Raw genomic sequence first — 27,711 nt, 5'->3', positions numbered from 1 at the left:
ATAAAAATTTAATTTTTTTTAATTTTTGTGTTTGTCTAAATATTTTTTTTGGAACGGAAGTATAAAAATAATAATTTCATATTGACTGGTAGATAAAATGACCTTGACTTTCCCTTGACTTGCCTAATAGTCTTCTTCTTCTTCATAAGCTGATAAATAAAGTGGAGACTGAATCAAAAGCTCTGCCATCGTCGATTCATTGACCCGGACCCGGACCCGAACCCGAACCCGAACCCGGTATGTATTTATTTGATCTGTTTGTTTACATGCGTCTCATTAATTATCCATTGACTGTATTTCCGAGTAATATTATGAATTGTTTTTAGGAATTAGGGTTTATGAACTTCTTTTAGAGTGCCAGGTAAATGTTAGGTTGGTTAATTTAAGTACATAATTTTAGTGAATTTTAGTGCTGTATAATGTTATTTTAAAGTAACTTGTTCTTAACATTTAATTAACCTGTATTAGTGATAAATCAAAATTTTGTTGCTCAAGTTGTATTGTGTGTGTAGAATTTAACATAATGTGTTTTTGTTCATAAGATGATAGTGTGGAGACTGGATGAAGATCCTTTGAATTTCTCAAAATGCAATCTTCTTCCGCTTCGTCACCGTCATCATCCGGTAAACATGATGTTTTTATTAGTTTCAGAGGCGAAGATACTCGTGATAATTTTACTAGTCACCTCTACACGGCCTTGATTGAAAAGAAAATCCCAACTTTCATCGATAACAATCTCGTCTGAGGAGAAGAGATTTCGCCGTCGCTCGTCAAAGCCATTGAAGATTCCAAGATTTCAATTGTTGTTCTTTCTGAAAACTATGCATCTTCCAACTGGTGTTTGGATGAGCTTGTAAAGATTCTTGATTGCTTCAGAAACAACGGGCAAATAGTTATACCTGTTTTTCACAAAGTTGACCCCACTGATGTTTGTGATCAGACTGGTAGTTTTGGAGAAGCGTTTTTGAAGCATGAAAGGCGAGTCAGCTTAAAGTGCAGAGCTGGACATCTGCCTTGACGGAGGTTGCTAATCTTGCCGGCTGGGATTCATCCATCACCCGGTAACATTTCATTTCATTTCAACTAGTAATTTAAGAAAAGTAGTCTGATTTATTTAATTTTTTTTGTTCATCATCAGGCCAGAATCTGAACTTATCAAGCAGATAGTAAAAGATGTTCTTGAAAAATTGAGTAGAATTTCCCCAACTTTCCATTTGAGAGGATTGGTTGGCATTGAGCCCCGGATTCATGAAATTGAATCTATGTTATGCTTGGACTCAGCAGATGTCAGGCTTATTGGGATATGGGGTATGGGCGGGCTTGGTAAGACCACTCTCGATAGAGCTGTTTATGATCGAATTTCTACTCAATTCGAAAATTGTTCCTTTATTTCAAATATGATGAAGCAATTGGAAACTTGTACATTGTCTCAATTTCAAGATCATCTATTCTCAACATTGTTAGACAAATATAGTGTTTTCAGATCCACACTAAATTTAGGTCTTTCTTTTATAAAGGGTCGTCTATGTCTTAAGAAAATTCTTGTTGTTGTTGATGACGCGAATAATTCGACACAATTGCAACAGCTGTTGATTTATTTGGTTCCGGCAGTAGAATTCTTGTTACTAGTAGGGATAAGCAAGTTCTCAAGAATGCAGCTGGGATTTGTACAATGCGGGAACTGAACGACGATGAAGCTCTTCGTCTCTTTAGCTTAAATTCTTTCATACAAGACTATCCCAAGAGTGATCGTTATAAGTTGCAATCGGATAATGTGATATGATATGCTATAGGAATACGTTGGCTCTTAGAGTTTTGGGTTCTGCATTGTATGATAGAAGTGATGAAGATTGGAAACGTATGCTGAATAGATTAGGCAATATCTCTGATTGTGAAATCCATAATGTTTTGAGAGCAAGTTTTTATGGGCTCGATTCGGAAGAGCAAAGAGTATTTCTTGATATTGCATGTTTCCTTAAAGGGAGAAGCCGAGACGACGTGACCAAAACATTAGGTGGTTTTGATTCTTTTGTGCATTTTACGGTTGCTACTCTTATTGATAAGTCCAGCTTAACACCCATCATTCTTATTACTTTTTCAATATGAAAAAAAATGAAAAGGTCGTCTTATTCAAAACCTAATTATGAAATCCACTTTCTCCCACTTCACACCTCGGAACACACCGTTCTTATAGAGAGAGAGAGGCGCTTTCACATCTTCTTAACCCGAAATGAAATGGATGGGGAGAGGAAATGTTCCTTTCATTGCCGTTTCCTGGGACAATATATTAGAGATTCATGGTTTGTTGCGAGAAATGGGTCAAAAAATTTGTTCATGATGAATCTAGGCAACCTGAAGGTCGAAGTAGGTTGTGGAACCCTGAGGATATTAGCTACTTATTGATGGAAAACAAAGTGAGTTCTTTGCTCATTAGTTATAAACTCTCTTCATTACCTTTTGTATTGATAGAATATGCATCCATCCTATAACATTAATTGATTATCAGGGAACTTCTGTAATTGAAGGAATGTCGTTGGATATGTCATTAGTTTCAAGAGAGATTCACTTGGAACCGGATACGTTTTCAAAGATGTGCCATCTCAGATTTCTCAAGCTTTACTGGTCAAGTGGACAGTTCTCCATATGCAGAAAAGTAAAATTGCACATTTCTCGTTGCAGCCTTCTACCTCTTCCTAAGGAGTTGAGATATCTGAGTGGGCTTATTTTTCTTTGAAATCAATACCATCTAACATTTTTCCTGAAAAATTGGTTGTGCTTAATCTTTGTCGTAGCAAGGGTAAAGAGCTTTGTACAGGAATACAGGTTCAATTTTATATGCTCAATTACTCATCTGAATTGTTCTCTCTTTCCTTATCCATGAAGTTGATGATGCTAATTCGTATCTATTTTTTTCGCTTGTTTGTTTGTTTTCACGATAGCATCTTGTCAATCTAGTAGAGATTAACCTTTGGGGATCTAAAAATTTGACTAGATTTCCAGATCTGTCAAAGGCTAAAAAAATGGCGAAAATCAACCTTAGTTACTGTAGTAGTTTAGTGGAGGTTCACTCATCCATTCAGTATCTCAACAGACTGGAATCTCTCAAGCTCGCGGGTTGTGTAAACCTGAAGAACCTTCCAAGAAGAATTGATTCCAAAGTTCTTGAATTTGTTGAATTAGATGGTTGTGCAAGTGTTAAAAGATGTCCAGATATTATGCAAGGAAAGGTGCAAGAACTGAGTTTAGACTGTAGTTCAATGATTGAGGTGCCACAACCAATCCTACTTCTGTCAACACTTGTTGATATATGGATTGACAATTGCAGAAACGTCTCGAGTCTACCAGCCAGTTTTTGTGAACTAAAGTCTCTGAAGAGACTTACTTTACAAAATTGATCAGAACTTGAGAGTTTCCCAGAAATCTCAGCACCCATGAATCTAGAATCCGTAGATTTGGGTTACTGCAGAAATCTAAAGAGGCTTCCGGATAGCATCTGTAATTTAAAATCCTTGAAAACTCTTAATTTAAAGGGTACAATTATAAAAGAGATACCATTATCGATTGAACATCTACGTCTCCTCCGCTATTTGTATCTCGTAGATTGCAAATACCTTGATAGCCTTCCTAGTTGTATCAGTAGACTTCCTCTACTGAAGTATTTGTAGATAAGCGGATGCAAGAGTCTCTGTTTTTTACCTGAGCTTCTGCAGTCTTTAATTAAGCTTGTTGCACATTACTGCATATCCCTGAAAACTATATCAGGCAACCGCAGAGAATATCGCAATCCTGCCAGATTGGATTCCACAAACTGCTCAAAGTTGGATGAAAAGGTATAAGGTGCTCGGTGGATCATTCAGCATGCCAATCGGGTATGTAGCACTATCTACACTTTTTCTTTCTGGCTAATTAAAATGTGCATGGATTAAGTTGAAATTCAAGATTTAATAATCCTGCTGGGGTGAATCCAATATTATTGTCCCGAAGTTTATCATAAACCATACGATATGTTGATACTTGTAACTGCTCTCTTCTTTGTGACTAAATGTTCAACTTTTGTATTACAGTATACTGCCAGTACTATTGTCTTTCCAGGAAGTAAAGTTCCAGAATGGTTCAGTTTTCAAAGTACGGGAGCCTCCGTTGTGACACAGTTTCCCTCAAATTTTGATCATATGGAAGAAATTGCTTTCTGTGTTGTCTTTAAATTTAAGAAACTTCCAAAAATGATTTATGAGTTGCATTTTAATATCAAATGCATAGACAATGCCACAGGCAACAAAAATGGTGATGTTTTTTTGTTTATCCCCGGTCCGTCTTATCTTCCATCAAAGGTGGAACATGTACTAATCGTGTATGTTACACGCATCCACTTCAAACAATATTCAGGAACTGTATCACTTGAATTCTGTCCCTATGGGACTTTGAAGGACCTAAAAATTGAAATTTTGAAGCATTGTGAGGTGAAAAGATGCGGTATCCATCTGCTTTGACCAGAGGCTTTTGTTGCGATGGTGACGGACGACACTAGCTCCAAAATCATTCATGTAAGAACTTCCTTCATCAGAAAATAATTAATTCACTTTTAATTAATACATTTGCTTTTCTTTCCTTTTCACAGAACTGAATTGCTGCACCTCAATTTGTATTAAGTGGTCTCTAAACAATCTTTGAAGAGACAAGGTTAATATCATCACCACTGACAATTGGGTATGTGGTGGCTACCGCTTTTGGCTCTTCATGCCACCCCTTCTTCATTGTAGAGCTGATACTTGAGCATTTGAAGAGTACTCTACTATAAGTCTGTAAGTACCTTTTGTTGAAGATTGTTGCTGGTGCTATCTTTTTATTTCATTAAGTGGTGATAAAAAGATTATATGTTGTTGGTTTATACTTTACAGAAACTTTTTAAAGTCTATGTTTCAGCCAGTATTTTGAAAATCAAATTGGTGGCTACCGCATGATGGTTCAACCATAATTTTTAAAATTTAGTCTACATGTTTAAAATTTAAACACATGCATAAAATTTAACAAGCAAATGAATTAAAAAAATAGCAAATGGATCACATTCTAACTAAAAAGTTAAGAAATAAACAATTTTTATGGTTTAGCAGTTTCAATAATTTTTTTTCTTATTTTTGCAGTTTTTGTTGGATAAGAGAGTTTGGACCGTATATTTCATTTATAGGAAAAAAACAAACCGGATTGATCTTCAGTACTTGGCTGAACCTATTTAATTGGCTGGTCCGGTTCAATTTGTAAAATGCTGGTTTTGGCGTTTCTTTTATATCGTCAGAAAGAATTCTAAATTCAATAATTACAACCAAATTTTATCATATTTTTGCTGTTTTGAATTTCAATATTTCATGTTGAATTTTGTTGTCGTGCAACATCCATTCTGGTCAGTGCATATCAAGGTAAAAGCTTTTACCTCTTTACTCTTGCCATTTAAAGACTATAATAGTTAAAATTACATTATCAAATTCTTTTTTCCTTCTGATAACAATTTCCATAAAGAAATTTAGAAGATAAGTTAATAATTGTTAATTTCAAGCATTGATTGAAATTGAACAATCCCTGAACTTATATCCTCTTTTACTAACATTTTAAATCAAACTATATTTTAAGAAATAAAACAAAAGTCAAACTGCGCCAAATGTTTCTATAAAATTTGGTTTGGTTAACCGAAGTTTATCATCGGTTTGATTTGCTTTTTACTACGAGAAGCTAGGCCTCCTCACAAAGGGTGTCGCTGTGGCCAGGCCCGGGGACCTATGGGAGTCGGGTCTACCCCGTGTTCGGTCAATTAATATAGATTCCAAAGAGATGTCTTTCCAGAATATAAATGTAATAAAAATGCATAATAACAAAATACCTAAAAATAATAATTCTATGTTGACCCAAAAAGACTTTGACTTACCTACTAGTCTTCTTCTTCATAAACTGATGGAGTGCAGACTAAATCGAAATATTTACCCATTGTTTGTTGAAGAAAATATCTAATTTCTCAAAATGCATTCTTTAGTTTCTTCAACAGCTGGTAAACCTAAAGTTTTTATTAGCTTCAGAGGTGAAGACACTCGCCTTAATTTTACAAGCCACCTCTACACCGCCCTAACTCAACACCAAATCCCAACCTTCATCGACTACAATCTCGTCCAAGGACAAGAGATTTCACCATTGCTCGTCAAAGCCATTGAAGATTCCAAGATTTCAATTGTTGTTCTTTCACAAAACTATGCATTTTCGCGTTGGTGTTTGGATGAACTTGTGAAGATTCTTGATTGCTTCAGAAATAACGGGCAGATGGTTATACCCGTGTTTTACAAAGTTGACCCCACTGATGTTTGTGATCAGACTGGCAGATTTGGAGAAGCGTTTTTGAAGCATGAAGAGTGTTTGATGGTGAGTCAGCTTAAAGTGCTGAGCTGGAGATCTGCCTTTACGGAGGTTGCTAATCTTGCCGGCTGGGATTCATCCGTCATCCGGTAACATTTCATTTAAATTTCAGTAACTGATCATTGCTTAGTAAGTAATTAACAAGCTGCATTTATCCATTAATGTTCAGTTAAATTATCATTTTTTAAAAGCAAAAACATGCCATCTGGCTACTTATTTATTCAATGATCTCTATAATAGTGCTTTGAAATTTAATTATCGTCACAAAGGTTGACAAATATGCTAATTGGCGGACTTACAAATATACCAACATTAACATAACATTATAGTATTCTTTGATTAAGAGAGTAATTAATTATTCTAATATATATGTAGAGCAAATTACTATGACACCCCTCACATTTGACATAATTCACAATTTAGTCCCTCTTGTTTGAAAATTGAACTATATAGCCCCTCATTTTTGTTTTTGTCAACGATTTAGTCCTTCTGTCCATTTTTGATGTTAGTCAACGAAGTCAACGAAATTATATGGTCCCCCACATTTGTTTTTACACCCCTCACATTTGACATAATTCACAATTTAGTCCCTCTTGTTTGAAAATTGAACTATATAGCCTCTCACTTTTGTTTTTGTCGACGATTTAGTCCTTCTGTTCATTTTGGATGTTAGTCAACGAAGTCAACGAAATTATATGGTCCCCCACATTTGTTTTTGTCAACGATTTCACCCCTCACTTTTATTTTTGTCAACGATTTCGTCCTTCAGGTTTGATAATTAATTTACCCATAAGTCCTTTGACTTTGTTGACTAACACTAAAAATGGATGGAAGGACTAAAATGTTGACGGAAGCAAAAGTGAGGGGCCACATAGTTTAGTTTTCAAACAGGAGGGACTAAAGTGTGAATTATGTCAAATGTGAGGGGCTTCATAGTAATTTGCTCATATATATATATATATATATATAATGTCCTTCTGGGTTTTGATTGAAGTTTTCAAGAATTTGATTTAATTTAAAGAAAAATCGATTCGATTTTGGAAATGAATAAAAGAAGCATAGAAAGAATTCTACTTTATGAATTTACTTGATTTAAATCAATCAAAACTTTAATAGTTTAAGTATTTTAAAAACACTAAATCATTCATGAAATTGCTGTAGCCACAGGTTGAACTATAAACCAGTTCAAAAAATCAATAGTGTCCAGGAAATTGACCTTCCTCTCATCAAGTATGATGTTGATGATTCAGAATGCCAAGTCTGATATTTCTAATTTTTTGTGTGTATGGTTCATCTTTATCAGGCCAGAATCTGAACTTATCAAGCAAATCGTAAAAGATGTTTCTGAAAAATTGAGTAGAATTTCCCCAAGTTACCATTTGAGAGGAATGGTTGGCATTGAGCCCCGGATTCTAGAAATTGAGTCTATGTTGTGCTTTGAATCAACAGATATCAAGCTTATTGGGATATGGGGTATGGGCGGGGTTGGTAAGACCACTCTTGCTAGAGCTGTTTATGATCGAATTTCTACTCAATTCGAAAGTTGTTGCTTTATTTCAAATATGATGCACCAACTGGAAAGTTGTACGTTATCTCAATTGCAAGCTCAACTATTCTCAGCATTATTAGACCAAGAAAGTGTTAATTTAGGTCTGTCTTTTACGAAGGATCGTCTATGTCGTAAGAAAGTTCTTGTTGTTGTGGATGATGCGAATAATTCAACACAATTGCAACAGCTGTTGTTAGTCGGTGAGCCTGATTTCTTTGGTTCGGGCAGTAGAATTCTCGTAACAAGTAGGGATAAGCAAGTTCTCAAGAATACTCGTGCAGCTGAGATTTATACAATGCACAAACTGAACGACGATGAAGCTCTTCTTCTCTTTAGCTTAAATGCCTTCAAACAAGACCATCCCAAGGGTGATCATTATAAGTTGCAATCGGAAAGGGTGATACACTATGCTAAAGGGAATCCATTGGCTCTTAGAGTTTTGGGATCTGCATTGTATGATAGAAGTGAAGAAGATTGGAAAAGTATGCTGAAAAGATTAGGCAATGTCTCCAATTGTGAAATTCATAATGTTTTGAAAACAAGTTACGATTGGCTCGATTCAGAAGAGCAAAGAGTATTTCTTGATATTGCGTGTTTCCTTAAAGGAAGAAGTCGAGACGACGTGACCAAAATATTAGATGGCTTTGATTCTTCTGTGCATTTTACGGTTACTATTCTTATTGACAAGTCTCTCATTACTGTTTCCTCGGACAACAGATTAGAGATTCATGATTTATTGCAAGAAATGGGTCAAAAAATTGTTCTTGACGAATCTAGGCAACCTGAAAATCGAAGTAGGTTGTGGAACCCTGAGGATATTAGCTACTTATTGATGGAAAACAAAGTGAGTTCTTCGTTTGTTAATTACAAACTCTCTTCATTATGTTTTTTGTGTTGATAGAATAGAACATGCATTAAAACTATACCATTAATTGATTGTTAGGGAACTTCCGTAATTGAAGGAATGTCGTTGGATATGTCATTATCGAGCAAGATTCTCTTGAAACCCGATACGTTTGCGAAGATGCCTCATCTCAGATTTCTCAAGCTTTACTGGTCCGATGGACAGTTTTCCAGACACAAAGAAGTGAAATTGTACATTTCTCGTAGCGGCCTTCTGCCTCTTCCTAAGGAGTTAAGATATCTCGAGTGGACTGGTTTTTCTTTAAAATCTATACCATCTAACTTTTTCCCAGAAAATCTGGTTGTGCTTAATCTTCATGGTTGCAACGTTAAAGAGCTTTGGACAGGAATACAGGTTCATTTTTATATGGTCAATTATTCATCTGCTTGTTCTCTCTTTATCATCCATGAAACTAATGATGCTAATCTGTATCTATGTGTTTGGCTTGTTTGTTTGTTTTCATGATAGCATCTCGTCAATCTAGCAGAGATTGTTCTTTCGGGGTCTGAAAATTTGACTAGACTTCCAGATCTGTCAAAGGCTAGAAATATGGCAAAAATTGACCTTCGTCACTGTCGAAGTTTAGTGGAGGTTCACTCATCCATTCAATACCTCAACAAGCTGGAACTCCTCATGCTTGATGGTTGTGTAAACCTGAGGAATCTTCCAAGAAGAATTGATTCCAAGGTTCTTAAATTTCTTGATTTACAGGATTGCCCAAGTGTAAAAAGATGTCCAGATATTATGCAAGGAAATCTGCAGATACTAAATTTAGATTGTACTTCAATGATTGAGGTGCCACCATCAGATCATCTACTTCTGTCAACACTTGTTGAAGTATGGATTGAGAATTGCAGAAATGTCTCTAGTCTACCAGCCAGTTTCTGTAAACTAAAGTCTCTTCAGAGACTTGGGTTACGTAATTGGTCAGAACTTGAGAGTTTCCCAGAAATCTCGGAACCCATGAATCTAAAATTCGTAGATTTGAGGTACTGCAGGAATCTAAGGAGGCTTCCGGAGAGCATCTATAATTTAAAATCCTTAGAAATTCTTATTTTAAATGGTACAGCTATAAAAGAGATACCATTATCGACTGAACATTTACGTTGCCTCGGCTCTTTGCTACTCAGCGACTGCAAATACCTTGAAAGCCTTCCTAGTTGTATCAGTAGACTTCCTAAATTGGGGAATTTGTACATAAGCGGATGCAAGAGTCTCAGTTATTTACCTGAGCTTCCACCATCTATAATTACTGTAGTTGCATTTAACTGCATATCTATCTATATCTATATCTATATCTATACTATATATAAAAGCACGGATGGGGGGGACAGGCAATTTACGGAATAATCCTTTCCAGTTTAATACTAATAAAGGTTTTATAGTCATTAACTAATTAGTTATTTAATTAATCACTATTGTAATTAAAGTCCTAATTAGAATAGGTAGTTAAATTATCTCCAATTTAGCTTTTAGTATGTAAAAAATAACTAAATTGTCTCCAAGTTAGTAGGAATATTTATCTTTTAGTTTGATTAAACTATAAAATTAAAATACTTTATTTGATCAATATATTATTATTTAAATTTTTATCTTGTTATTTTTAAAGATATTACTAATAAAAATAAATTAATTATTTAATTATGGTTATTATAAAACCAAAAGAAGAATAAATTCAGTATGAAAAAAATTTAATAACCAAATATATATATTTATTAATAATTATAATAAATTTACTAATACGTTCATTGACAAATTACGTTACGAGCCACGTGTATAGCACGTAATGCGAAACTAGTCCCTAAAAACTGTGCCATGCAACCGCAGCGTATATCGTGATCTTACCAATTTGGATTTCACAAACTGCTCAAAGTTAAATGAAAAGTTAATAGGTGGTCAGTGGATCATTCAGCATGCTGTGAATCGGGTATGTTACCACTGGCTAGACCTTTTGTTTTTTCTGGTTAATTAAAATGTGCATGGATTAAGTTAAAAATCGAGATTTTATAATCCAATACTATTATGCGTAACAGCTGAAGCTTTTCATAAACCAGACAACATTTTGATAATTGTAACTTCTCTATTCTTCGTATTCATAACTAAATGTTCAACTTTTGTGTTACAGTGTACGACTATTGTCTTTCCAGGAAGTAAAGTTCCAGAATGGTTCAGTTTTCAAAGTGAGGGAGCCTCAGTTGTGACACAGTTTCCCTCAAATTTGGATCATATGAAAGGAATTGCTTTCTGCGTTGTCTATAAATTTAAGAAACTTCCGAAGGAGATTTATAAGTTGCATTTTAAGATCAAATGCATAGACAACGCCACAGGTAACAACTATGGTGATGTTTTTGGGAGTATCTCTTGTCGGTGTCGCGCTCCGTCAAAGTCAGAACATGTACTAATGGTGTATGTTAAACTCATCCACCTCAAACAATATCCAGGAACTGTATCTTCACTTGAATTCTCTCCCTATGGCTTTGTCAATTATCCAAAACTTGAAATTTTGAAGCATTGTGAGGTGACAAGATGTGGTGTCCATATACTACATCATGAGGCATTCATTGGACGACACTAGCGCCAAAATCTTTCATGCAAATCATTAATACATTTGCTGTTTTTTCTTTTTCACAGAATTGAATTGTTGCACTTCATTTGCTATTAACTGGTCTGTATACAAACTTTGAAGAGCTAAGGTCGATTTCAACACCATTGACAATTGGGTATGTGGTGGCTATCGGCTTTTGGCTCGTCATTGCCACGGGTTCTTCGGTGTAGAGCTGATATTAGAGCATCTGAACAGTACTGTAAGTACCTTTTTTTGAAGAGTGTTGCTGGTGCCATCTTTTTAATTCATTAAGTGGTGATAAATAGACTATGTGTTGCTGGTCTATATTTTACGGAAACTTTTAAAATTCTATGTGTATTTTAAAATTCGAACTAACAAATGAATTACAGAATTCGCAAATGGATCACATTCTAACTAAAATATAAAGAAACAAGCATTTTTTACGGTTTAGCAGTTTCAGTAATTTTTTTTTGTTTTTGCGGTTTTTTTATAGGTTGAACCATTTCTTTGATTTTTAGGAAAAATAGAACTGGATTGATCATCGGTTCTCGGCTGAACCTATTAAATCGGCCGATCCGATTCAAGTCTCAAAACACTGGTTTCGGCATTTTTTTTTAGAAAGAATTCTAAAATTCAGAAGCTTTACATTTACAACCAAATTTTGTAACATTTTTGCTTTTCTGAATTTCAAGTTTACATGTTGAATCGTGTTTTCCTTATTGTTTTCGTGCGACATACATACCGGAAAAGTCTATACATCTTGCCGTCTAAAAGATTACATAATCAATTATTATTTTTCCTTCTGATAGCAATTGATTTCCGTGCTACATATACACACTGGAAAAATCTTTACATCTTGCCATTTAAATTGTCACATTTTTTTTTCTTTTAGTAACAAATTTAATTAGCAAATGAAGATGATTCGTTAATGGCTATTAATTTCAGGCATTGATATGAAATTGAACAATGCCTGAACTCTTATCTTCTTTTGTCAGCTTATAAATCAAACTAGTTGACGAATTAGTTACGAAGTCTTTAACTGTTAAGTTATATTCTCCATGAAACAATGAAACTTCAAATGATCCTTCACTGTCTGTTATAATTTCTGCTGTCTGAGATTTCCATTCATCAATCAGCTTATCAACAACAACCCCGGATTCAGTATTCTTAAAATCTCCGTCTGCTAACGTTGTCACGTTGAAACCTGCGACTGCTGGTCCGACAAACATTATTATTCCTTCAACTGCAGGGTGTGCATAGCCTTCTCTTAGTACTTGTTCCAAATACTCTGCCTGTTTTGGTAAAGCTTATGAAACTTCAAAACTCAAAAAATTATAATTTATTTGGCATATTCTATTTCGGTGTTTTCGGTTTCCGTGCTATATAAATTCCAATAATTTATAGAGAAACTAGCAATACCTGACATGGGCCTCTGCCAACATCAACTTCTGTAAGCCAAATTGGCAATCCTGAGGAAGCTAAAATGTCCAAAGCAGCTCTCATGTAAGCAAGATTTGGTTCTTCAGAACCAAAATGGCCTTGAACACCAATTCCTGCTAAAATTCCCTCATTTCCAGGATACGACAAGATCTCTTCGAGTTTCGTCAAATAATTAGCAGGATTTGAATTTTCATCCTCACAATTTTCAATAGTATTGTACTCATTCATGAACAATCTTGTACTCGGATCAAGCTTATGAGCAACTGAAAAATACTCAGAAGAAGCATTTTCTCCAAGCTTATCCTCATAAAACCTGAAATTAAAGGTGAGTGTGGTTTAGTTCGGTTCATAAAATATACATAAATGAGATCATTTTATAGTTTGATTTTTCGGTTGTTCGGTTGGCCATTGATAAAAAACAAACCGAAACCAAACATCATACTTTTCTATTATTAACATCCATTTTAATCATTTTAACTAAATAAATTTTGGTTTTATTTGGTTCAGTTTTGTTTTTACTCAGGCATACCTGAAATGCAGATTCTCATTCATTACATCCCAAGCTATAAGTTGTCCTGTATATCTCGAGACTACGGAATTTATCCGTTTCGCTGCAGCTTCTCGTAAATCGTCGGGAGAAAGATCAGGGACCCAATCGGGCTGATACTTCGGGTCGTCCCAGAAAATATTATGGCCCCGGATGCGGATTCCATTTTGTTTGGTGAATTTTACCATAGAATCTGAAACTGTATAATTTTCTATACCTTGTTTTTTCTCATTGGTATACCATTTCATTTCATTAGTGAAAGTTGTGTATTTGAATCTTGAAGCAAACCATTTCTGATAATCTTTGTTTTCAACTATGTAATGGTTCATGCCACATCCAAATGGAAAGGTTGTTTGTGTTTGTTGTATTGATACTTTAGCGCCTTTAATTGCTGATTTATTTGCATAAGTAACTTTAAATTTCACTTTGCTTTTTCTTTCCTGCAAGATCAAAAATTTAGATTAAAAGTCTAATATGAGAGCCAACTTGTGAGCTACTCGAAATTGATTCAAAAAATATTCAAAATCGAGTCTGTATCGTGTTCGAGCTACTCAAGTAAACTGCAGAGTTGAATTCAAACATCAAGCTACTCGACTCGACTCAACATGTTCATGAGCCTAATTGATTTGTTTATCGTATTGATAAGGGTTATTTGCAAAAAAAATAAACACATTTTACCTTTATAGCGATTTAAATATGCTTTTAAAAACGTGACATAAAAAGGTCCAACCTCTCATTTCTTGACATTTTTAGCATAAAAACATTATTCTCTATAGTTTCAATCATAAAAACATGTCGGCAACGGTGTTGGACTATATAGTGCCAAACTTTACAAACATATAATGTGGGTGTCATGTTTTAAATATTGTGTTTAAATCGCTATAAACGTGAAAAGTGAGGATTTTAATTACAAATAACCCTATCAATAATAATACCTTAGTTTTATACTAAAATTTAATTGTTAACATTTATAGTCGAGCAAAGTTAAATTCAATTTTTTTACTGTTTTGCCGACCTCAAACTCAAACTTTTAAAATAAAACTCCATAGTCCTTAGACTGCAACTCTCGTTTTCACTACTATTTCCACTTTCCCTAAATGTATATTTAGCTCGATTCAAATTTCAAGCTTCGTATTTCAAATTCGCGTCGAGTTTGACCTTGAATATTTTAGATCGACTCAACTATATCACATCCCTCAATTAGGATTTCCGATCCTATTGTAAGAATAGTTAAACAAAAAATAAAAACAATTACCTTATTAATGCGATTTCAAAAAAAAAATACCTTATTAATGCTTTCATCTTGGTGGGATCTCCATTGCTCCATAGTAAAAGGTTGTAATGAGACATTATCAACCCATAATTCCACATTTATGTTCTTGCTCTTCAATTAAAAAGCACCAAAAACAAGATTTTAATTTTAAACATATATTTTATTAATTAAAACTTCAAATTCTATATTTTTCATATTTTTAATTACCTCAAACAATATCTCAACAGGTTGGCTAGAAAAATTTGCAAATACACCACCTTTAAGCAATGACCAGCAACCATTCTTAGCTATAACTCTACCCGCACGAATTAGTGCACCATTCTCAGTTTTGAAAATAACGGCTACATTTTCACTTCCTTTGTTGATTTGAATCCAAGCTTAAATATTTAAACATTAATTTTGATTAGTTTGACTTTTTATAAAAATTGGGTTTAAAAAATTACGGTTACAAAATTATTGTGTTTTAATTATAGAATTTCCGACTTTAAAATTCTTACATTTTACTTTAGTAACAAAATTTCTATTTTACCACCAACTGGAGGTAAAAAAAAAACAAATTTAAACGATAAATTATTTTCATGGCCGATGGAGATCGAAGTGCGTGCCTTCCTAATTTTTCCATTTCATTTAAAAATCAGTATCTATTTTGAAATAAAATATACAGTAACTTTAAAGTAAATAGAATGTGCTACACTGCTACCTATGTTATCTACATAAGTAGAACTTCATCAAAAATCATTTAATAACCTATAGTACGTAAGTAGAACTTCATCAAAAATCATTTAACCTATAGTTTTTTTATATATATTATTGAATCAGAAATTTAGAGAAGAAGAAGAAGAATTATTATTGATTACCGTCACTGATAAGAACAGTGAAGAGTATTTATACAAGCTACAAAGGAGAAGAAAACACACCTATAGTGTGTGACAGCTAATATACAGCTCATCTAACTAACTATCCACATCAGCACTAACTAACAAATCAGCCACATCAGTGACAAGTTAACTAACTAGCTAACTAACTCTAACTGATTAATAAATACATCAGTTAACATCCCCCCCTCAAGTTGGATCTTGGGGAATAGCAAGATTCAATTTGGACACAAGAAACTGATGAGGTTGTGCGCCAAGAGACTTTGTAAAAACATCTGCCAACTGAAGCTTTGAGGGAGTGAATGTGGGAAGAATAAAACCAGACTTGTAGTGCTCACGAACTAAATGGCAATCAATGTCAAGATGCTTAGTCCTCTCGTGGAAAACAGGATTTGCAGCTATATGAAGAGCAGCTTTATTATCACAGTGTAGCAGAATTGGAGAGGAAACTAACACCTGTAGATCAGTCAAGAGATAACGAAGCCATAGTAATTCACATGTAGTTGAAGCCATAGACCTGTACTCTGCTTCAGCTGTGGAGCGAGACACAGTGACCTGCTTTTTGCTCTTCCATGAAATAAGTGAATCACCCAAGAAAATGCAGAAACCAGTGACTGATTTGCGAGAATCAACACAGGATGCCCAGTCAGAATCACTATAAGCCAGAAGCTTTAAATCAGAAGTAGCAGAATAATAAAGTCCCAGAGTTGGACAACTTTTGAGATATCTCAGAACATGAAGTGCAGCTTCCCAATGAGGCAAACGAGGAGAACTCAAAAACTGACTGAGAACATTTACAGAATAGCTGATATCAGGTCTTGTAATGTTCAGATATAATAATCTGCCAATAAGCCTTCTGTATTGATTAGGATCATCTAACAGATCACCATCTGAAGCTGAGAGTTTAACATGAGCAGGTAAGGGAAAAGAAGCAGGCTTTGCTCCTGTGAGACCAGAATCAGCTAGGATGTCCAAAATGTACCTGTGCTGGTTTAATGAAATCCCTTTAGAAGTACGATGAACCTCAAGTCCTAAGAAATAAGTCAAAGGACCAAGATCCTTTATTGTAAACTGAGAATCAAGAAACTGTTTAACTGTGCAAATTTCTGAAAAGTTATCTCCTGCAAGCAGCACATCATCAACATATACAACTAAAACTGTGAAATGACCATTTTGTTGCCTTGTAAACAAACAGTGATCATGAGCAGATTGTGTAAAACCAATAGAAACAAGAGAAGCAGTGAATTTAATGTTCCATTGTCTAGATGCTTGCTTAAGACCATATAGGGATTTCACCAACCTACAAACTTGATTAGATTGAGCTTTAGTATAACCCTGTGGTGGCAACATATAAACTTCCTCTTCTAATGTACCATGTAAAAAAGCATTATTCACATCCAGTTGTTCTAGAAACCAATTTTTAGAGGCTGCTAGAGCAATTAGAAGTCTGACAGTAGCAAGTTTAGCTACTGGAGAAAATCTCTCTTTGTAATCTAAGCCCTCAATCTGATTATACCCTTTGGCTACAAGCCTTGCCTTGAGCCTTTCTATAGACCCATCAGGTCTGTGTTTAATCTTGTATACCCACTTAGATCCTATGGCAGTCTTAGTGGGAGGTAGAGTAGTCAACACCCAAGTCTCATTTTTTTCCAAGGCATCTAATTCTAATTGCATTGCATCTACCCATCTAGAGTCTTTGTGAGCTTGATTATATGAAAATGGTTCTTTGATACTAGAGGGGCCTACAGGATCATTAGACAGGGTAGAAGAACTGGTAAGAAAAGAAAATTTTGGAATGGGATAAGGTTTGCCACTTGGGGTTTTGAAAGAGTAGCAGCATTAACTTGGTAGTCTTTAAACCAAACAGGCTTTGTTATAGTTCTGGTAGATTTTCTAGGTGGAATTGGAGTAATTACAGTATCATTTGATTCAGGAACAGTAGTAGCAGGTGGGTTATATGAACTAGAAGGAAGAGATTGTAAATCAGATGATGTGTGAGGAGAGGAATTTGTGTCAGACAAGGAGTTATCAATATTGGAAGAAATGGAAGGAAGGACAAAATTATCAGAAGAAGGAATTGAAATAGTAGAGTATGGAAAGTGAGTTTCAAAGAATTTGACATCTCTACTAACAAAGTACTGATGATTGGACAAATTAAGTAGTTTGTAACCTTTCTGTGTAGAGCTATATCCCAGAAATATTGATTTAATACCTCTGGTGTCAAATTTGTCTTTTGAAGGACATGTATTTTTGGCATAGCAAAGACAACCAAAAATTCTCAAATTGCTATAATCAGGTGGTTTGAAAAAGAATTTCTCATATGGGGTTTTCCAATGGAGAATTTTCATTGGCATTCTGTTTATGAGATAAGTAGCAGTTAAAATACAATCACCCCAAAATTCTTTAGGCAAATGAGCTTGAAATCTTAATGCTCTAGCTACTTCAAGTAAGTGTTTATGCTTTCTTTCCACAACACCATTTTGTTGTGGTGTGTAGGGACATGTGTGGTGATGAATGATGCCATGATCTTGTAGGTATGAAGAAAGAGTACTGTTAAGAAATTCTAGTCCATTATCTGTTCTGATAATTTGAACTGTTGTTTGATACTGAGTGCAACACATTTTAAGAAAAGTAATGAGAGTTTGTGTGCATTGAATTTTTTGGTTTAGAAGAAAAGTCCAGGTAACCCTTGTGTGATCATCCACAATAGTTAAAAAATAATGAGAACCTTGGACTGAAGTAGTTTTGTAAGGTCCCCATAAATCTATATGTAACAGTTCAAAGGAGTGTGTGGTTCTAATTTCAGAGTTTGGAAAGACAAGTCTATGGTGTTTTGCTTCTGTGCAAATCATGCAGTCTGAGTTTTGTGGAATCTTATGAATGACAGAAGGGATATGACTAAGAGTGGAAATGCTAGCATGTCCAAGTCTAGCATGCCAGATTGCAAAATTATCAGTAGAAGAAGCATTCATAAGAGAACAATCCAAAGGATTCAAAAAAACATCTTTATTGAATTTGGATAAAGCAACAGAAGTATCAACATGTGTATTAAACACAGCTGGAACAGATTTGAGTGAAAAACTAGTAGAATCTAGTTTGTACAATCCAGCAATCTGGTGTCCCTGAGCCAGTATTGCATCAGTCTTCAGGTCCTGTATAAGGCAACATTTAGAGAAGAATGTTACCTTGAGAGGATTGTGCTCAACAAGCTTACTAACTGAGAGTAAGTTGTATTTGAAATCTGGTACTAGTAAAGTGTTTTTAAGAGTAAGTTTATCATTAAGAACAACATTACCAACACTATTAACAGAGTTTACTGTTCCATTAGGTAGACAAACTTTGATTGGGTTAAGAAGTTTGGTTTTGGTTGAAAGTAGGCTAGGGTTAAATGTCATATGATCTGAGGCCCCAGTGTCTATTATCCAAGAACCATATTTACATAATTCAAAACCACTAAGAGCATAAGATGGAAAAATACCTGCAAATGTGAGTGGATCTCCATATGCCCTTTCCACTGTTCCAGCAAATTTCCCAACTGAATTTGATGAATCCAGTGCTGACTTTCCTTTGATGAATTTTAACATTCCTGCAAGTGTATTTCCCAGCTGCTCATAGTTAGTAAAATGTTCTGGTGCCTCCCAACTTTCTGCTTTGTTTTCTGTATTCTCATCATATTCACACTGAGTTTGTGCTGCCATCCTGGTGTTCTGATTCTGCCCCTTTGCTTTATTTCCCTTGAACCATTCAGGATACCCAACAAGTTTGAAACAACCTGATTTTATATGTCCATCTCTGTTACAATAATCACAGTGTCCCTTATCTTTGTTATCTCTTTTGTATTCCTGACCATATCTTTTCTTATTATCCCAATTATTTTTGTTATACCCTTGTGGATTGGCCAAAAGAGCAGTGCTTTCCACAGTAGAAGTATTTTGCCCAATTACTTGTCTTTGTTTTTCAACAGTGAGGAGCATAGAATAAGCTCTATTTTCATTAGGCAAAGGATCCATCAACAGAATCTGGTTTCTAGTATATTCATATTCCTCATTCAATCCCATTAAAAACTGGACCAATCTGTCTTGAGAGTTAAAATCTGTAAGTGCCCTTCCCAAATTACAGCTGCAGTTCTTAATTGCTCCACAAGTGCAAACAGGCATTACAATCATACAATTCAATTCATCCCACAATCTTTTCAATTTAGTAAAGTAAACTGAAATTTCATCATTTCCTTGAGAAACTAATGCTATTTCTCGTTTCAATTGATACAACATTGGACCATTACTTTGACCAAACCTCTGTTTCAGATCATCCCATAGTACTTTAGCAGATGATGCACAAAGAAATGCAGCAGATAACTCTTTAGACATTGAATTAAGCAACCATGATATTACCATGCAATCTACCTTAATCCATTGCTCATAAGCATCTGAATCTTCATCAGGCATCGGGCATTTTCCATTTATAAACCCTAATTTGGTCTTAGCACCTAGGGCGATTTTTACAGCTCTACTCCAGCTGAAGTAATTGTTCACAGTCAAAAGAGTACTCACCAGAGTAATATTAGGGTTATCAGATGATTGCAGTAGAAGAGGATCTCCATTGTAGAGATTGAAAGTTCTTCCGAAGCTTTGATTCGCTCCATTGTTTGTGCTGTTGCTAGATGGAGCATTCTCCATTTTGATTGATCAATACTTTTAATTCAACTTCTGAATTCTTTCTTCTTCGATTTGAAGAAGTTTTGAAAACTCTAAGATCATTAACCTAAGAGCTTTGATACCATATTGAATCAGAAATTTAGAGAAGAAGAAGAAGAATTATTATTGATTACCGTCACTGATAAGAACAGTGAAGAGTATTTATACAAGCTACAAAGGAGAAGAAAACACACCTATAGTGTGTGACAGCTAATATACAGCTCATCTAACTAACTATCCACATCAGCACTAACTAACAAATCAGCCACATCAGTGACAAGTTAACTAACTAGCTAACTAACTCTAACTGATTAATAAATACATCAGTTAACATATATAATTAAGAAGGAGAGAGCATTTATGTGAGGATTTAAATCTACGATCTAGCAGTTTGCTGTTTAACACTTATACCATTTGATCTATAGCTGATTGGTTGATGAACTATAGTTATCGGTTGCTTATCAAAATGTAAAAAATTAAAAGTTGGTATACTGTAGAAATATTATATGTTGTTAGAATTTGATGTATAATTTTGTTAATTACCAGAGAAAGTATAGAGTTGTCCTTGAAATTGAACCTTTTGTGACACACTGTCTAGTGATTGTGTTCTTTTATGTGCAATTATATATTTATTTCCATTTTCTGAAATTCCTTGTTTGATTTCTCCTTTGCCAAACACATTCCATCCTTCCATGCTATAGTTAAATTCTGGATTAGCTATTATTCCTCCTCCATATTGAGCTTTTTTAGGCTCTATCAAACACTGAATTTAAAAATTGACAAAATATGTTAAAAAATTAATTAAAATTATAAGTTCTAACCCTAGTGATGCGAATACATCAATATGCAACAATTCTCTCATGTGTTGATAATACTTTTTTAATTTAATAAAACATAGATATAAAAAAAAGACCCGCATCTTTTTAACTATGAGAGAGTTGTTGCATATTGACGTGACATATTTGTTGTATAATAGTATAATATTTTAAAAACAAAAGGAGGAGAGATGAGAAAAAAATGGTTAGTGATTGGAAAAGAGACGGAGTATGACGATCGAATGAAAAAACACCGTTGGAAAACAGTTGTAAAGAACCGGTGACTGTGACAGGTGATTAGGAGCAGCCCACCTATCGTAGTTAGAGCGCTTGGTCGACTGCTCCTAGTCCGCTCATCAGTCACCGGTTATTTCCGATAGCTCATTATTTCTAACATTATAATTCTTCTTTAAATGTCGCTCCATTTCTCTGTTATCAACCATTTTTCTTTTCTTTTTCTCCCTCTCGCTCTTTTTATTTTCTAATTCCGCAACTAACGGAGAATGGCGCGTAAAGATGCACATAAAGGCATATGAACTCAAATACTAAAAGAAATGAAATATATACATCAGAAATTTGCTTGCCTCTGTTGTTGCAAAATAATCATAGGAGACAGAGTGAGTCATTTTCCCTGTAATTATCAACAAATAATACATGTAATTACAAAATCATTAGTTAATTATATACAATAAGCAAGATTTAATTTTGAGTTTTGTATTAAAAAATAATTATGACATGAAACATTTAAATAGAGATTGGGAAAAAATACCTGAAGATAATAAAATGGTTAAGAAGACCAAAAACCATGCTTCTGCAAATATCCTCATCTTTGTATAAACTGTTTTCTCCTTAAATAAATGCCACTCCAATTCTGTACATCATTTTATTTATAAGCTCCAATTTAGTCCAACTTTTATCCTTTTTATTCTTGTTTCTAAAATCATGTTTTAAATTAAAACCGAACCGATGGTTGAACCGTGTGCCCAATTATTAGAGTGGTTTAACTTGCTGATCCAATTGATGTGTTAAATTTTTTTATTGCTTTGAGTTTTTTACATTAGAAAACTGGCCTATTCATCCAAAAATATTTTACTTTTTTGCCTTTTTTTATTTATATTTTAAATTTTTAAAATTGTCTATTTTACTTTATTTTTTAATTTCAATTGTATTCATTTTTTTTTTCAAATCTGAGTTTTCACTCTGAATATTATTTAAATATGTTTCATATTTGACAAATATTCTAAATAATTCCTTAATGTTTTAAAACATATTAAAAACTGAAATTATGTCTCAAATATGAAAGATATATTTGAACATTTTTCAAATAGAAAAGCTTCAATTTGAAGGAAAAAAATGGATATGGTTGAATCTGAGAATTAGAAAATGAGGTAAACTTAATGATTTTGAAAGTTTCAATTTAAACGGAAAAAAAATAAAACGGTGAGCTATATTTGGATGATTAAGCCTAAAAAATTAGAGTTTTTTTGTCGATTTAATTAGTTTAAAATTCAATTAAACCTCGGGAAAACTAAAATTTTCAGAGATATCCTTCTTCTAGACCGCCCCAAATATTATTTGCAGTTGAACCGATTCAACCAGCCGGTCAGATCCGATTTTTAAAAGACCACCAAAATTGCAATCTTTGCAATATCTTTTCTGCTGAAAAAAAAAAACAATAATCTGTATCAAACATATGGATCTCACCATAAACACATTTATATTCAATTCATATTAACTTTTATAAATACATTGATTATTTTAGAAAAATAATACTAATAATATACCTAAAACTAATTTCTTTAGTATTTTTTGCATATAAAAAACTATATATTTTAAAATGGAAAGTATATCTTTTTGTCTGTTATCATAATTTTTTTTCCAGTTTCATATGCTAAAAACAGAAGATCGAACAAAACATTTTTTAAATTTTGTTTTGTACATAGAGATATTTATAGATGTGATCTGAAGATTATAATGAGTGAAAAACAAAATAAATAATACAATGAATGAAGAATTTAAAGTAAAGGCAAATGTACAGAAAATAATTAGACAATGGATCACTGAGACTTATAAAATCTTGTTTGTTGTCCCGTGAAACTTATTTGGAGCTATATACTTATTTATGAGCCTTGAAATTGGTGCACTACTAATTTTATTTGGTGGAAAATAATAGAGCATAAATCATAATAAATGAAAGAAACCAAAGTTTAAAGATAGTAATAGGACACCAACGAGCTATAAAATAATATAAACGCTGGATAGTAAATTGTTAAAATTTTAAATTTAATTTTTTCTATAAACGCTTTCTACATTGCAATTATAAAAAAGGAAAAGTGATTGAATGGGGCAAAAATTTTCTTTCACCATGGTAACTCATTACATGTTGTATTCTGCTACATGTACATAAAAAGATATCGATACCGATTTTTATGCATTATTTATCAATTAACTTATTAAATAAATTTTGTACAAACGCAAGTAATCACCTTCAAAAATTATAAAAATATTACTATCGGATTTGCTGTGCAATCCACGTAATTATGCAAACTATATGGCTATTTATCGGATTTGAAGTGGAGCTTAATGGACTTATTTGTAAAAAAAATGCATCTTAGACAAACCATGATGTGGTGACTTGCATTGCACGTCTGCACCACAACAAAATGTTAAAACACCATTATAATCATGGTTGTCAAATTAACATGTCTGATCCGGCCGATTCAACCGGAAAAAGAAAATTCCAAAATTGGTCATAGACTAGTATTTGACAACTCATAAAATCTTTAATATAAACTCTTTTAAACCCGGTTAAATCGGCCGGATATTCTATGATCAGAATGAGATATTTACTACGTATGATGATAATTGGTTGTTGACCGACTGAATCGATATTTTTTTAATTTTTTTTTCCAGTTTTTTAGCGTCTTCAAACTAAAAATAATAAATTATGAAAATATTTAGATTTGATTCATAATCCGATAAAATCTATTATTTAAAATTTAACATCTTAAATATAGAAATTAATTATTTTACTTTTAATACTATTTTAATATATTTTTATTTAAAAAATTATCCTTGTTGAGTCCTCCGTTTTATACAAAAATACAGTCTAATAATCACCCATTTTCCTCGACTTTTACCCTAAACTTCCCTAAATCCCCTATATTTTTAAAAGCTTCCGTAAACCCTTCAGATTTTATGGCGGCTCCACCCACGGTCCTTATTGATGAAACTACCTTACAAAAAAAATTGGCGGCGCCACGTCATCTGATATGTCATAAAAAATTCAAAAAAAATTGAAAGACCCAAAATACCCCTAAAATAAGCTAATCAAACCAAAAATCAACCACATCCAATCAGCCAAACCAAAATTTAACCAAACTAATCAAACCATCATCCATCTGCCGCTGGTACAGTCACCACCTCCCCGTTTGCTGTCGGTCGTCATCTCCGGCGACCATCTATTCTCAAGAACAAAATCTGCTCTTGAGAACAAATGATCTGTTCTTGAGAACAGATCTGGTAGATGATCTATTTTTTAGAACAGATCCTGTCTTTTCATGCGAACTGAGAAGACGCATTCGTCTTTTCAGTTCGCTTGAGAAGACGGCGTTCATCTTCTCAAACGAACTGCGAAGACGAACACGTTTTCTCAGTTCGCTTGAGAAGATGGCGTGCGTCTTCTTTGTCTTCTCAGGGAAACTGAGAAGACGAACGGATCGGTTCTGTTCTAAGAACAGATCACATATGTTCTTCAAGAACAGATATGACAGATGGTGGTGACCGGCGACGGAGGTGGCGGGCGATAGTTGTTGGTCAGATAGTTTGATTAGTGTGTTTTGGGTTTGGTAAGATTAAGTTTGGTTTAATTTTAATTTGATTAAATCAAGGGTGTTTTGGGATTTTTGAATATTTTGAATTTATAATGATATGGCGCTGCCATTTTTTTTGTTTTTATGCGCCGCCAGCTGCCAATTTTTTTGTAGGAGTAGTTTTATCTATAAGTATCGTGATTGAGCGCCGCCATAAAGTTTGGGAGGTTTAGAAAAACTTTTGAAAATATAGAGAATTTAGAAAAGTTTAAGGTAAAGGTCGAGGAGGATAGGTGATTATCCCAAAAATGCATTATAAAGTCCGGACAATAAAAATAGATAACCTTTAATATTTTAAGAGAAGTTCTATTATGTGCCTCGGCTTTTTAATCTAATTCCAATAAGAAAAAAAAAATACCCAGCACTTCCTCCAATTAAGTGGACAAAGCACAATACCAAAGGCACATGAAGTGGTGAATAGGGTTATCATGTCTCATTTATCTTATAGATGATTCAATTAAAGTATGGGGACAAGGTGGAAGAGTCACTTAGAGTTATTAAATATTTTTCATAAAACATTACAAATTTTTGAAATAGGAAAGATAATTAAAATTCAAGTAAGCTTATATCAATAAAGCTAAATATTTTCCATAAAACATTACAAATTTATGGAATAAGAAAGAAAATTAAAATTCAAGTAAGCTTATATCAATAAAGCTAACGTTCTAAAATAGGGTCCACCTTTTAACCTTTTTTATTTACATTCTAACGTCATAAAATGCCGATTACACCCAGAACTACATCTTTCGTTTTCAATTCCACTATAACTTAAAAAGTTTGATAATATAGCGGTCATGTCAGACAACTCTGTTTATTCATCAGCTGACATAACTGCCAAAATGTCGAAAAGCCTTGAATTTTCAAATCCTAAATCATAACCTAAAGGCAAAAGGGCTCAAAAACTACCCACCTTTCATTTTTTTTTCAATAGCACCCTGACCTTGTAATTTTTTCAATAGCACCCTATTTCGTATTTTTGGATTTCAATAGCACCCCGACCTTGTAATTTTGTCAATAGCACCCTATTTCGTATTTTTCGATTTCAATAGCACCCTAAATCATCAAATTAAACTCATTTATCGAGGACTTATTTGAATTTTTTTTAAGTTAAAAGGACTTGTTTAAATGTGTTCAAGTAGAAAAAAGTATAATTTCACCTTTAAATTTAGTTCTTTTGAAAATTTTCATCCTTATAGTAATCAAATCATCTAATTTTCTCAATTAGGGTGCTATTGAAATTGAAAAATACGAAATAGGGTGCTATTGACAAAATTACAAGGTGAGGGTGTTATTGAAAAAAAATTGAAAGCTCGGTAGTTTTTGAGCCCTTTTGCCTAACCTAAAACTAAAATTCTATTTTTTTTTTACAATTATTTTATAATTTTCTCAAAATTACCGCCCAAATTACCGTCCATTGTGATCATGAATGATGAGATAAACCCAATAATATTTGAAGGGCCCAATGCCCAGACTTGAAACATGTCCAGTTCAAACATGGGCCAGGGCCTCTGATACCCTACACTCACCTCTATTCCAACACCTTACCGGACTAATTGATCGAGCGTTTGTTAATCGCAGAGATACAGAAAATGGGAGGAGGTCACGGAGAGGGCTATACTTACAAGGGGGTCACAATTCATCCGCCAAAGCGGTGGCACACAGTCACCGGAAAAGGCTTGTGTGCCGTCATGTGGTCAGTTTTCTTAATCTATTTTCTGCTTAATTTGTGGTCTGTTATTTGTAATTTGAATTTCAATCTGTCAGTTAATGAAACAATTAAACCTAACGAATTTGATTTCAAATATATGTATTTGTATGAATGTGATTGTTCGAATTGCAGAAGCTTGGAGCATTTTAGGGTTTCTTTTTAGTTTAACAGGTTTTTTTTAGCTTATTTTAGATGCCAAAATTAATTTCGTGGAAAAAAACTGGATTTAAATAATTTTTAGCTAGACTTGGACACAGACTCGGTGAAACAGTGTTAGTTTAAGGTTTTCTATGTACAAAATTAAGTTTGTGTCGAAATGTTAGGTGTCCGACACTTTTCTGAAACGGGACATGTTGATTGAATGAAGTGTACGTGCTGCTACTAGGTTGTTAGAAGTTATCAACTTTATTTTTGTGAGACTGTTTTTCTAATATGTTTTTAGTAGTTCTCTATTCTTGGTAATGTAATGACCCTTTTTGGGCTTGAAAAGGGGACATTGCTTCTTATTATAATTACAGATTTTCAATCTTAAATTTCTTTTGCTACTTTGAATTTAGGCAAAGTGAATTTATCTGCCTACAATTATAGTGTTTTTGCCAAATATACTAAATTTTTAAATCTTGAAGTTTGATCCATCATCTTTTAAATCTTAGCCAAATAGAAGTTTAGTTGACACATCGCAATGTTGTTGGAAATTTTTTGATACTCATGGTATATTTGGCAAAAACGGTAAAGTAGTGGGTAGATAAATTTAGTTTGCCTTAAATTTATGACTATTATCATCTCAAAAGAAAATTAGGGCTATATTTACTCCGGTATTTGATTCAAATTTACTTACTATTGTGCATTCATTCGACTTTTGGCCTGTGATGAAAAACATAGGAGTAGGACTGCATTTTTGTAGTTAATCAGAATTCGTGTAATTTAGGACTTGTGTATATGTGTCCATATAATGATGCTTGCAATGAGTTGTTTCTTTATCATATCAATATAAGTACATAACTGCCAGCATACATTATCATAGTGTCTAGAGAGCATCTAGAACACATTTAAGAAACTTATCTAGTGATAC

The 27,711-nt window shown here is 33.7% G+C and overlaps 1 protein-coding gene and 1 pseudogene across 2 annotated transcripts; one reads left to right on the top strand and one right to left on the bottom strand.

Annotated features, from left to right (window-relative positions):
• Positions 1-149: 149 nt before the first annotated feature.
• Positions 150-11,698, top strand: LOC126660553 (disease resistance-like protein DSC1; annotated as a pseudogene).
• Positions 11,699-12,154: 456 nt separating this feature from the next.
• On the bottom strand, positions 12,155-21,938 carry LOC126660337 (endo-1,4-beta-xylanase 5-like). Of its 2 annotated transcripts, none has more exons than XM_050353796.2 (8): positions 21,829-21,938; positions 21,644-21,690; positions 20,788-21,007; positions 14,883-15,052; positions 14,688-14,786; positions 13,385-13,842; positions 12,835-13,168; positions 12,155-12,707 (listed from the first exon to the last, which is right to left on the bottom strand). In XM_050353796.2, the coding sequence occupies exons 1-8, from the start codon at positions 21,884-21,886 to the stop codon at positions 12,357-12,359; spliced, it is 1,737 nt and encodes a 578-aa protein (XP_050209753.1). In that variant the 5' UTR covers positions 21,887-21,938; the 3' UTR covers positions 12,155-12,356. The 2 variants fall into 2 exon arrangements, with proteins under 2 accessions (XP_050209753.1, XP_055959932.1); XM_056103957.1 differs by having other exon boundaries at positions 12,545-12,658.
• Between the last annotated feature and the right edge of the window lie 5,773 nt (positions 21,939-27,711).

The sequence above is a fragment of the Mercurialis annua genome, linkage group LG8, assembly GCF_937616625.2.
Source record: "Mercurialis annua linkage group LG8, ddMerAnnu1.2, whole genome shotgun sequence".
Taxonomy (NCBI): Eukaryota; Viridiplantae; Streptophyta; class Magnoliopsida; order Malpighiales; family Euphorbiaceae; genus Mercurialis; species Mercurialis annua.
This window is presented reverse-complemented; position numbering and strand designations above follow the sequence as displayed.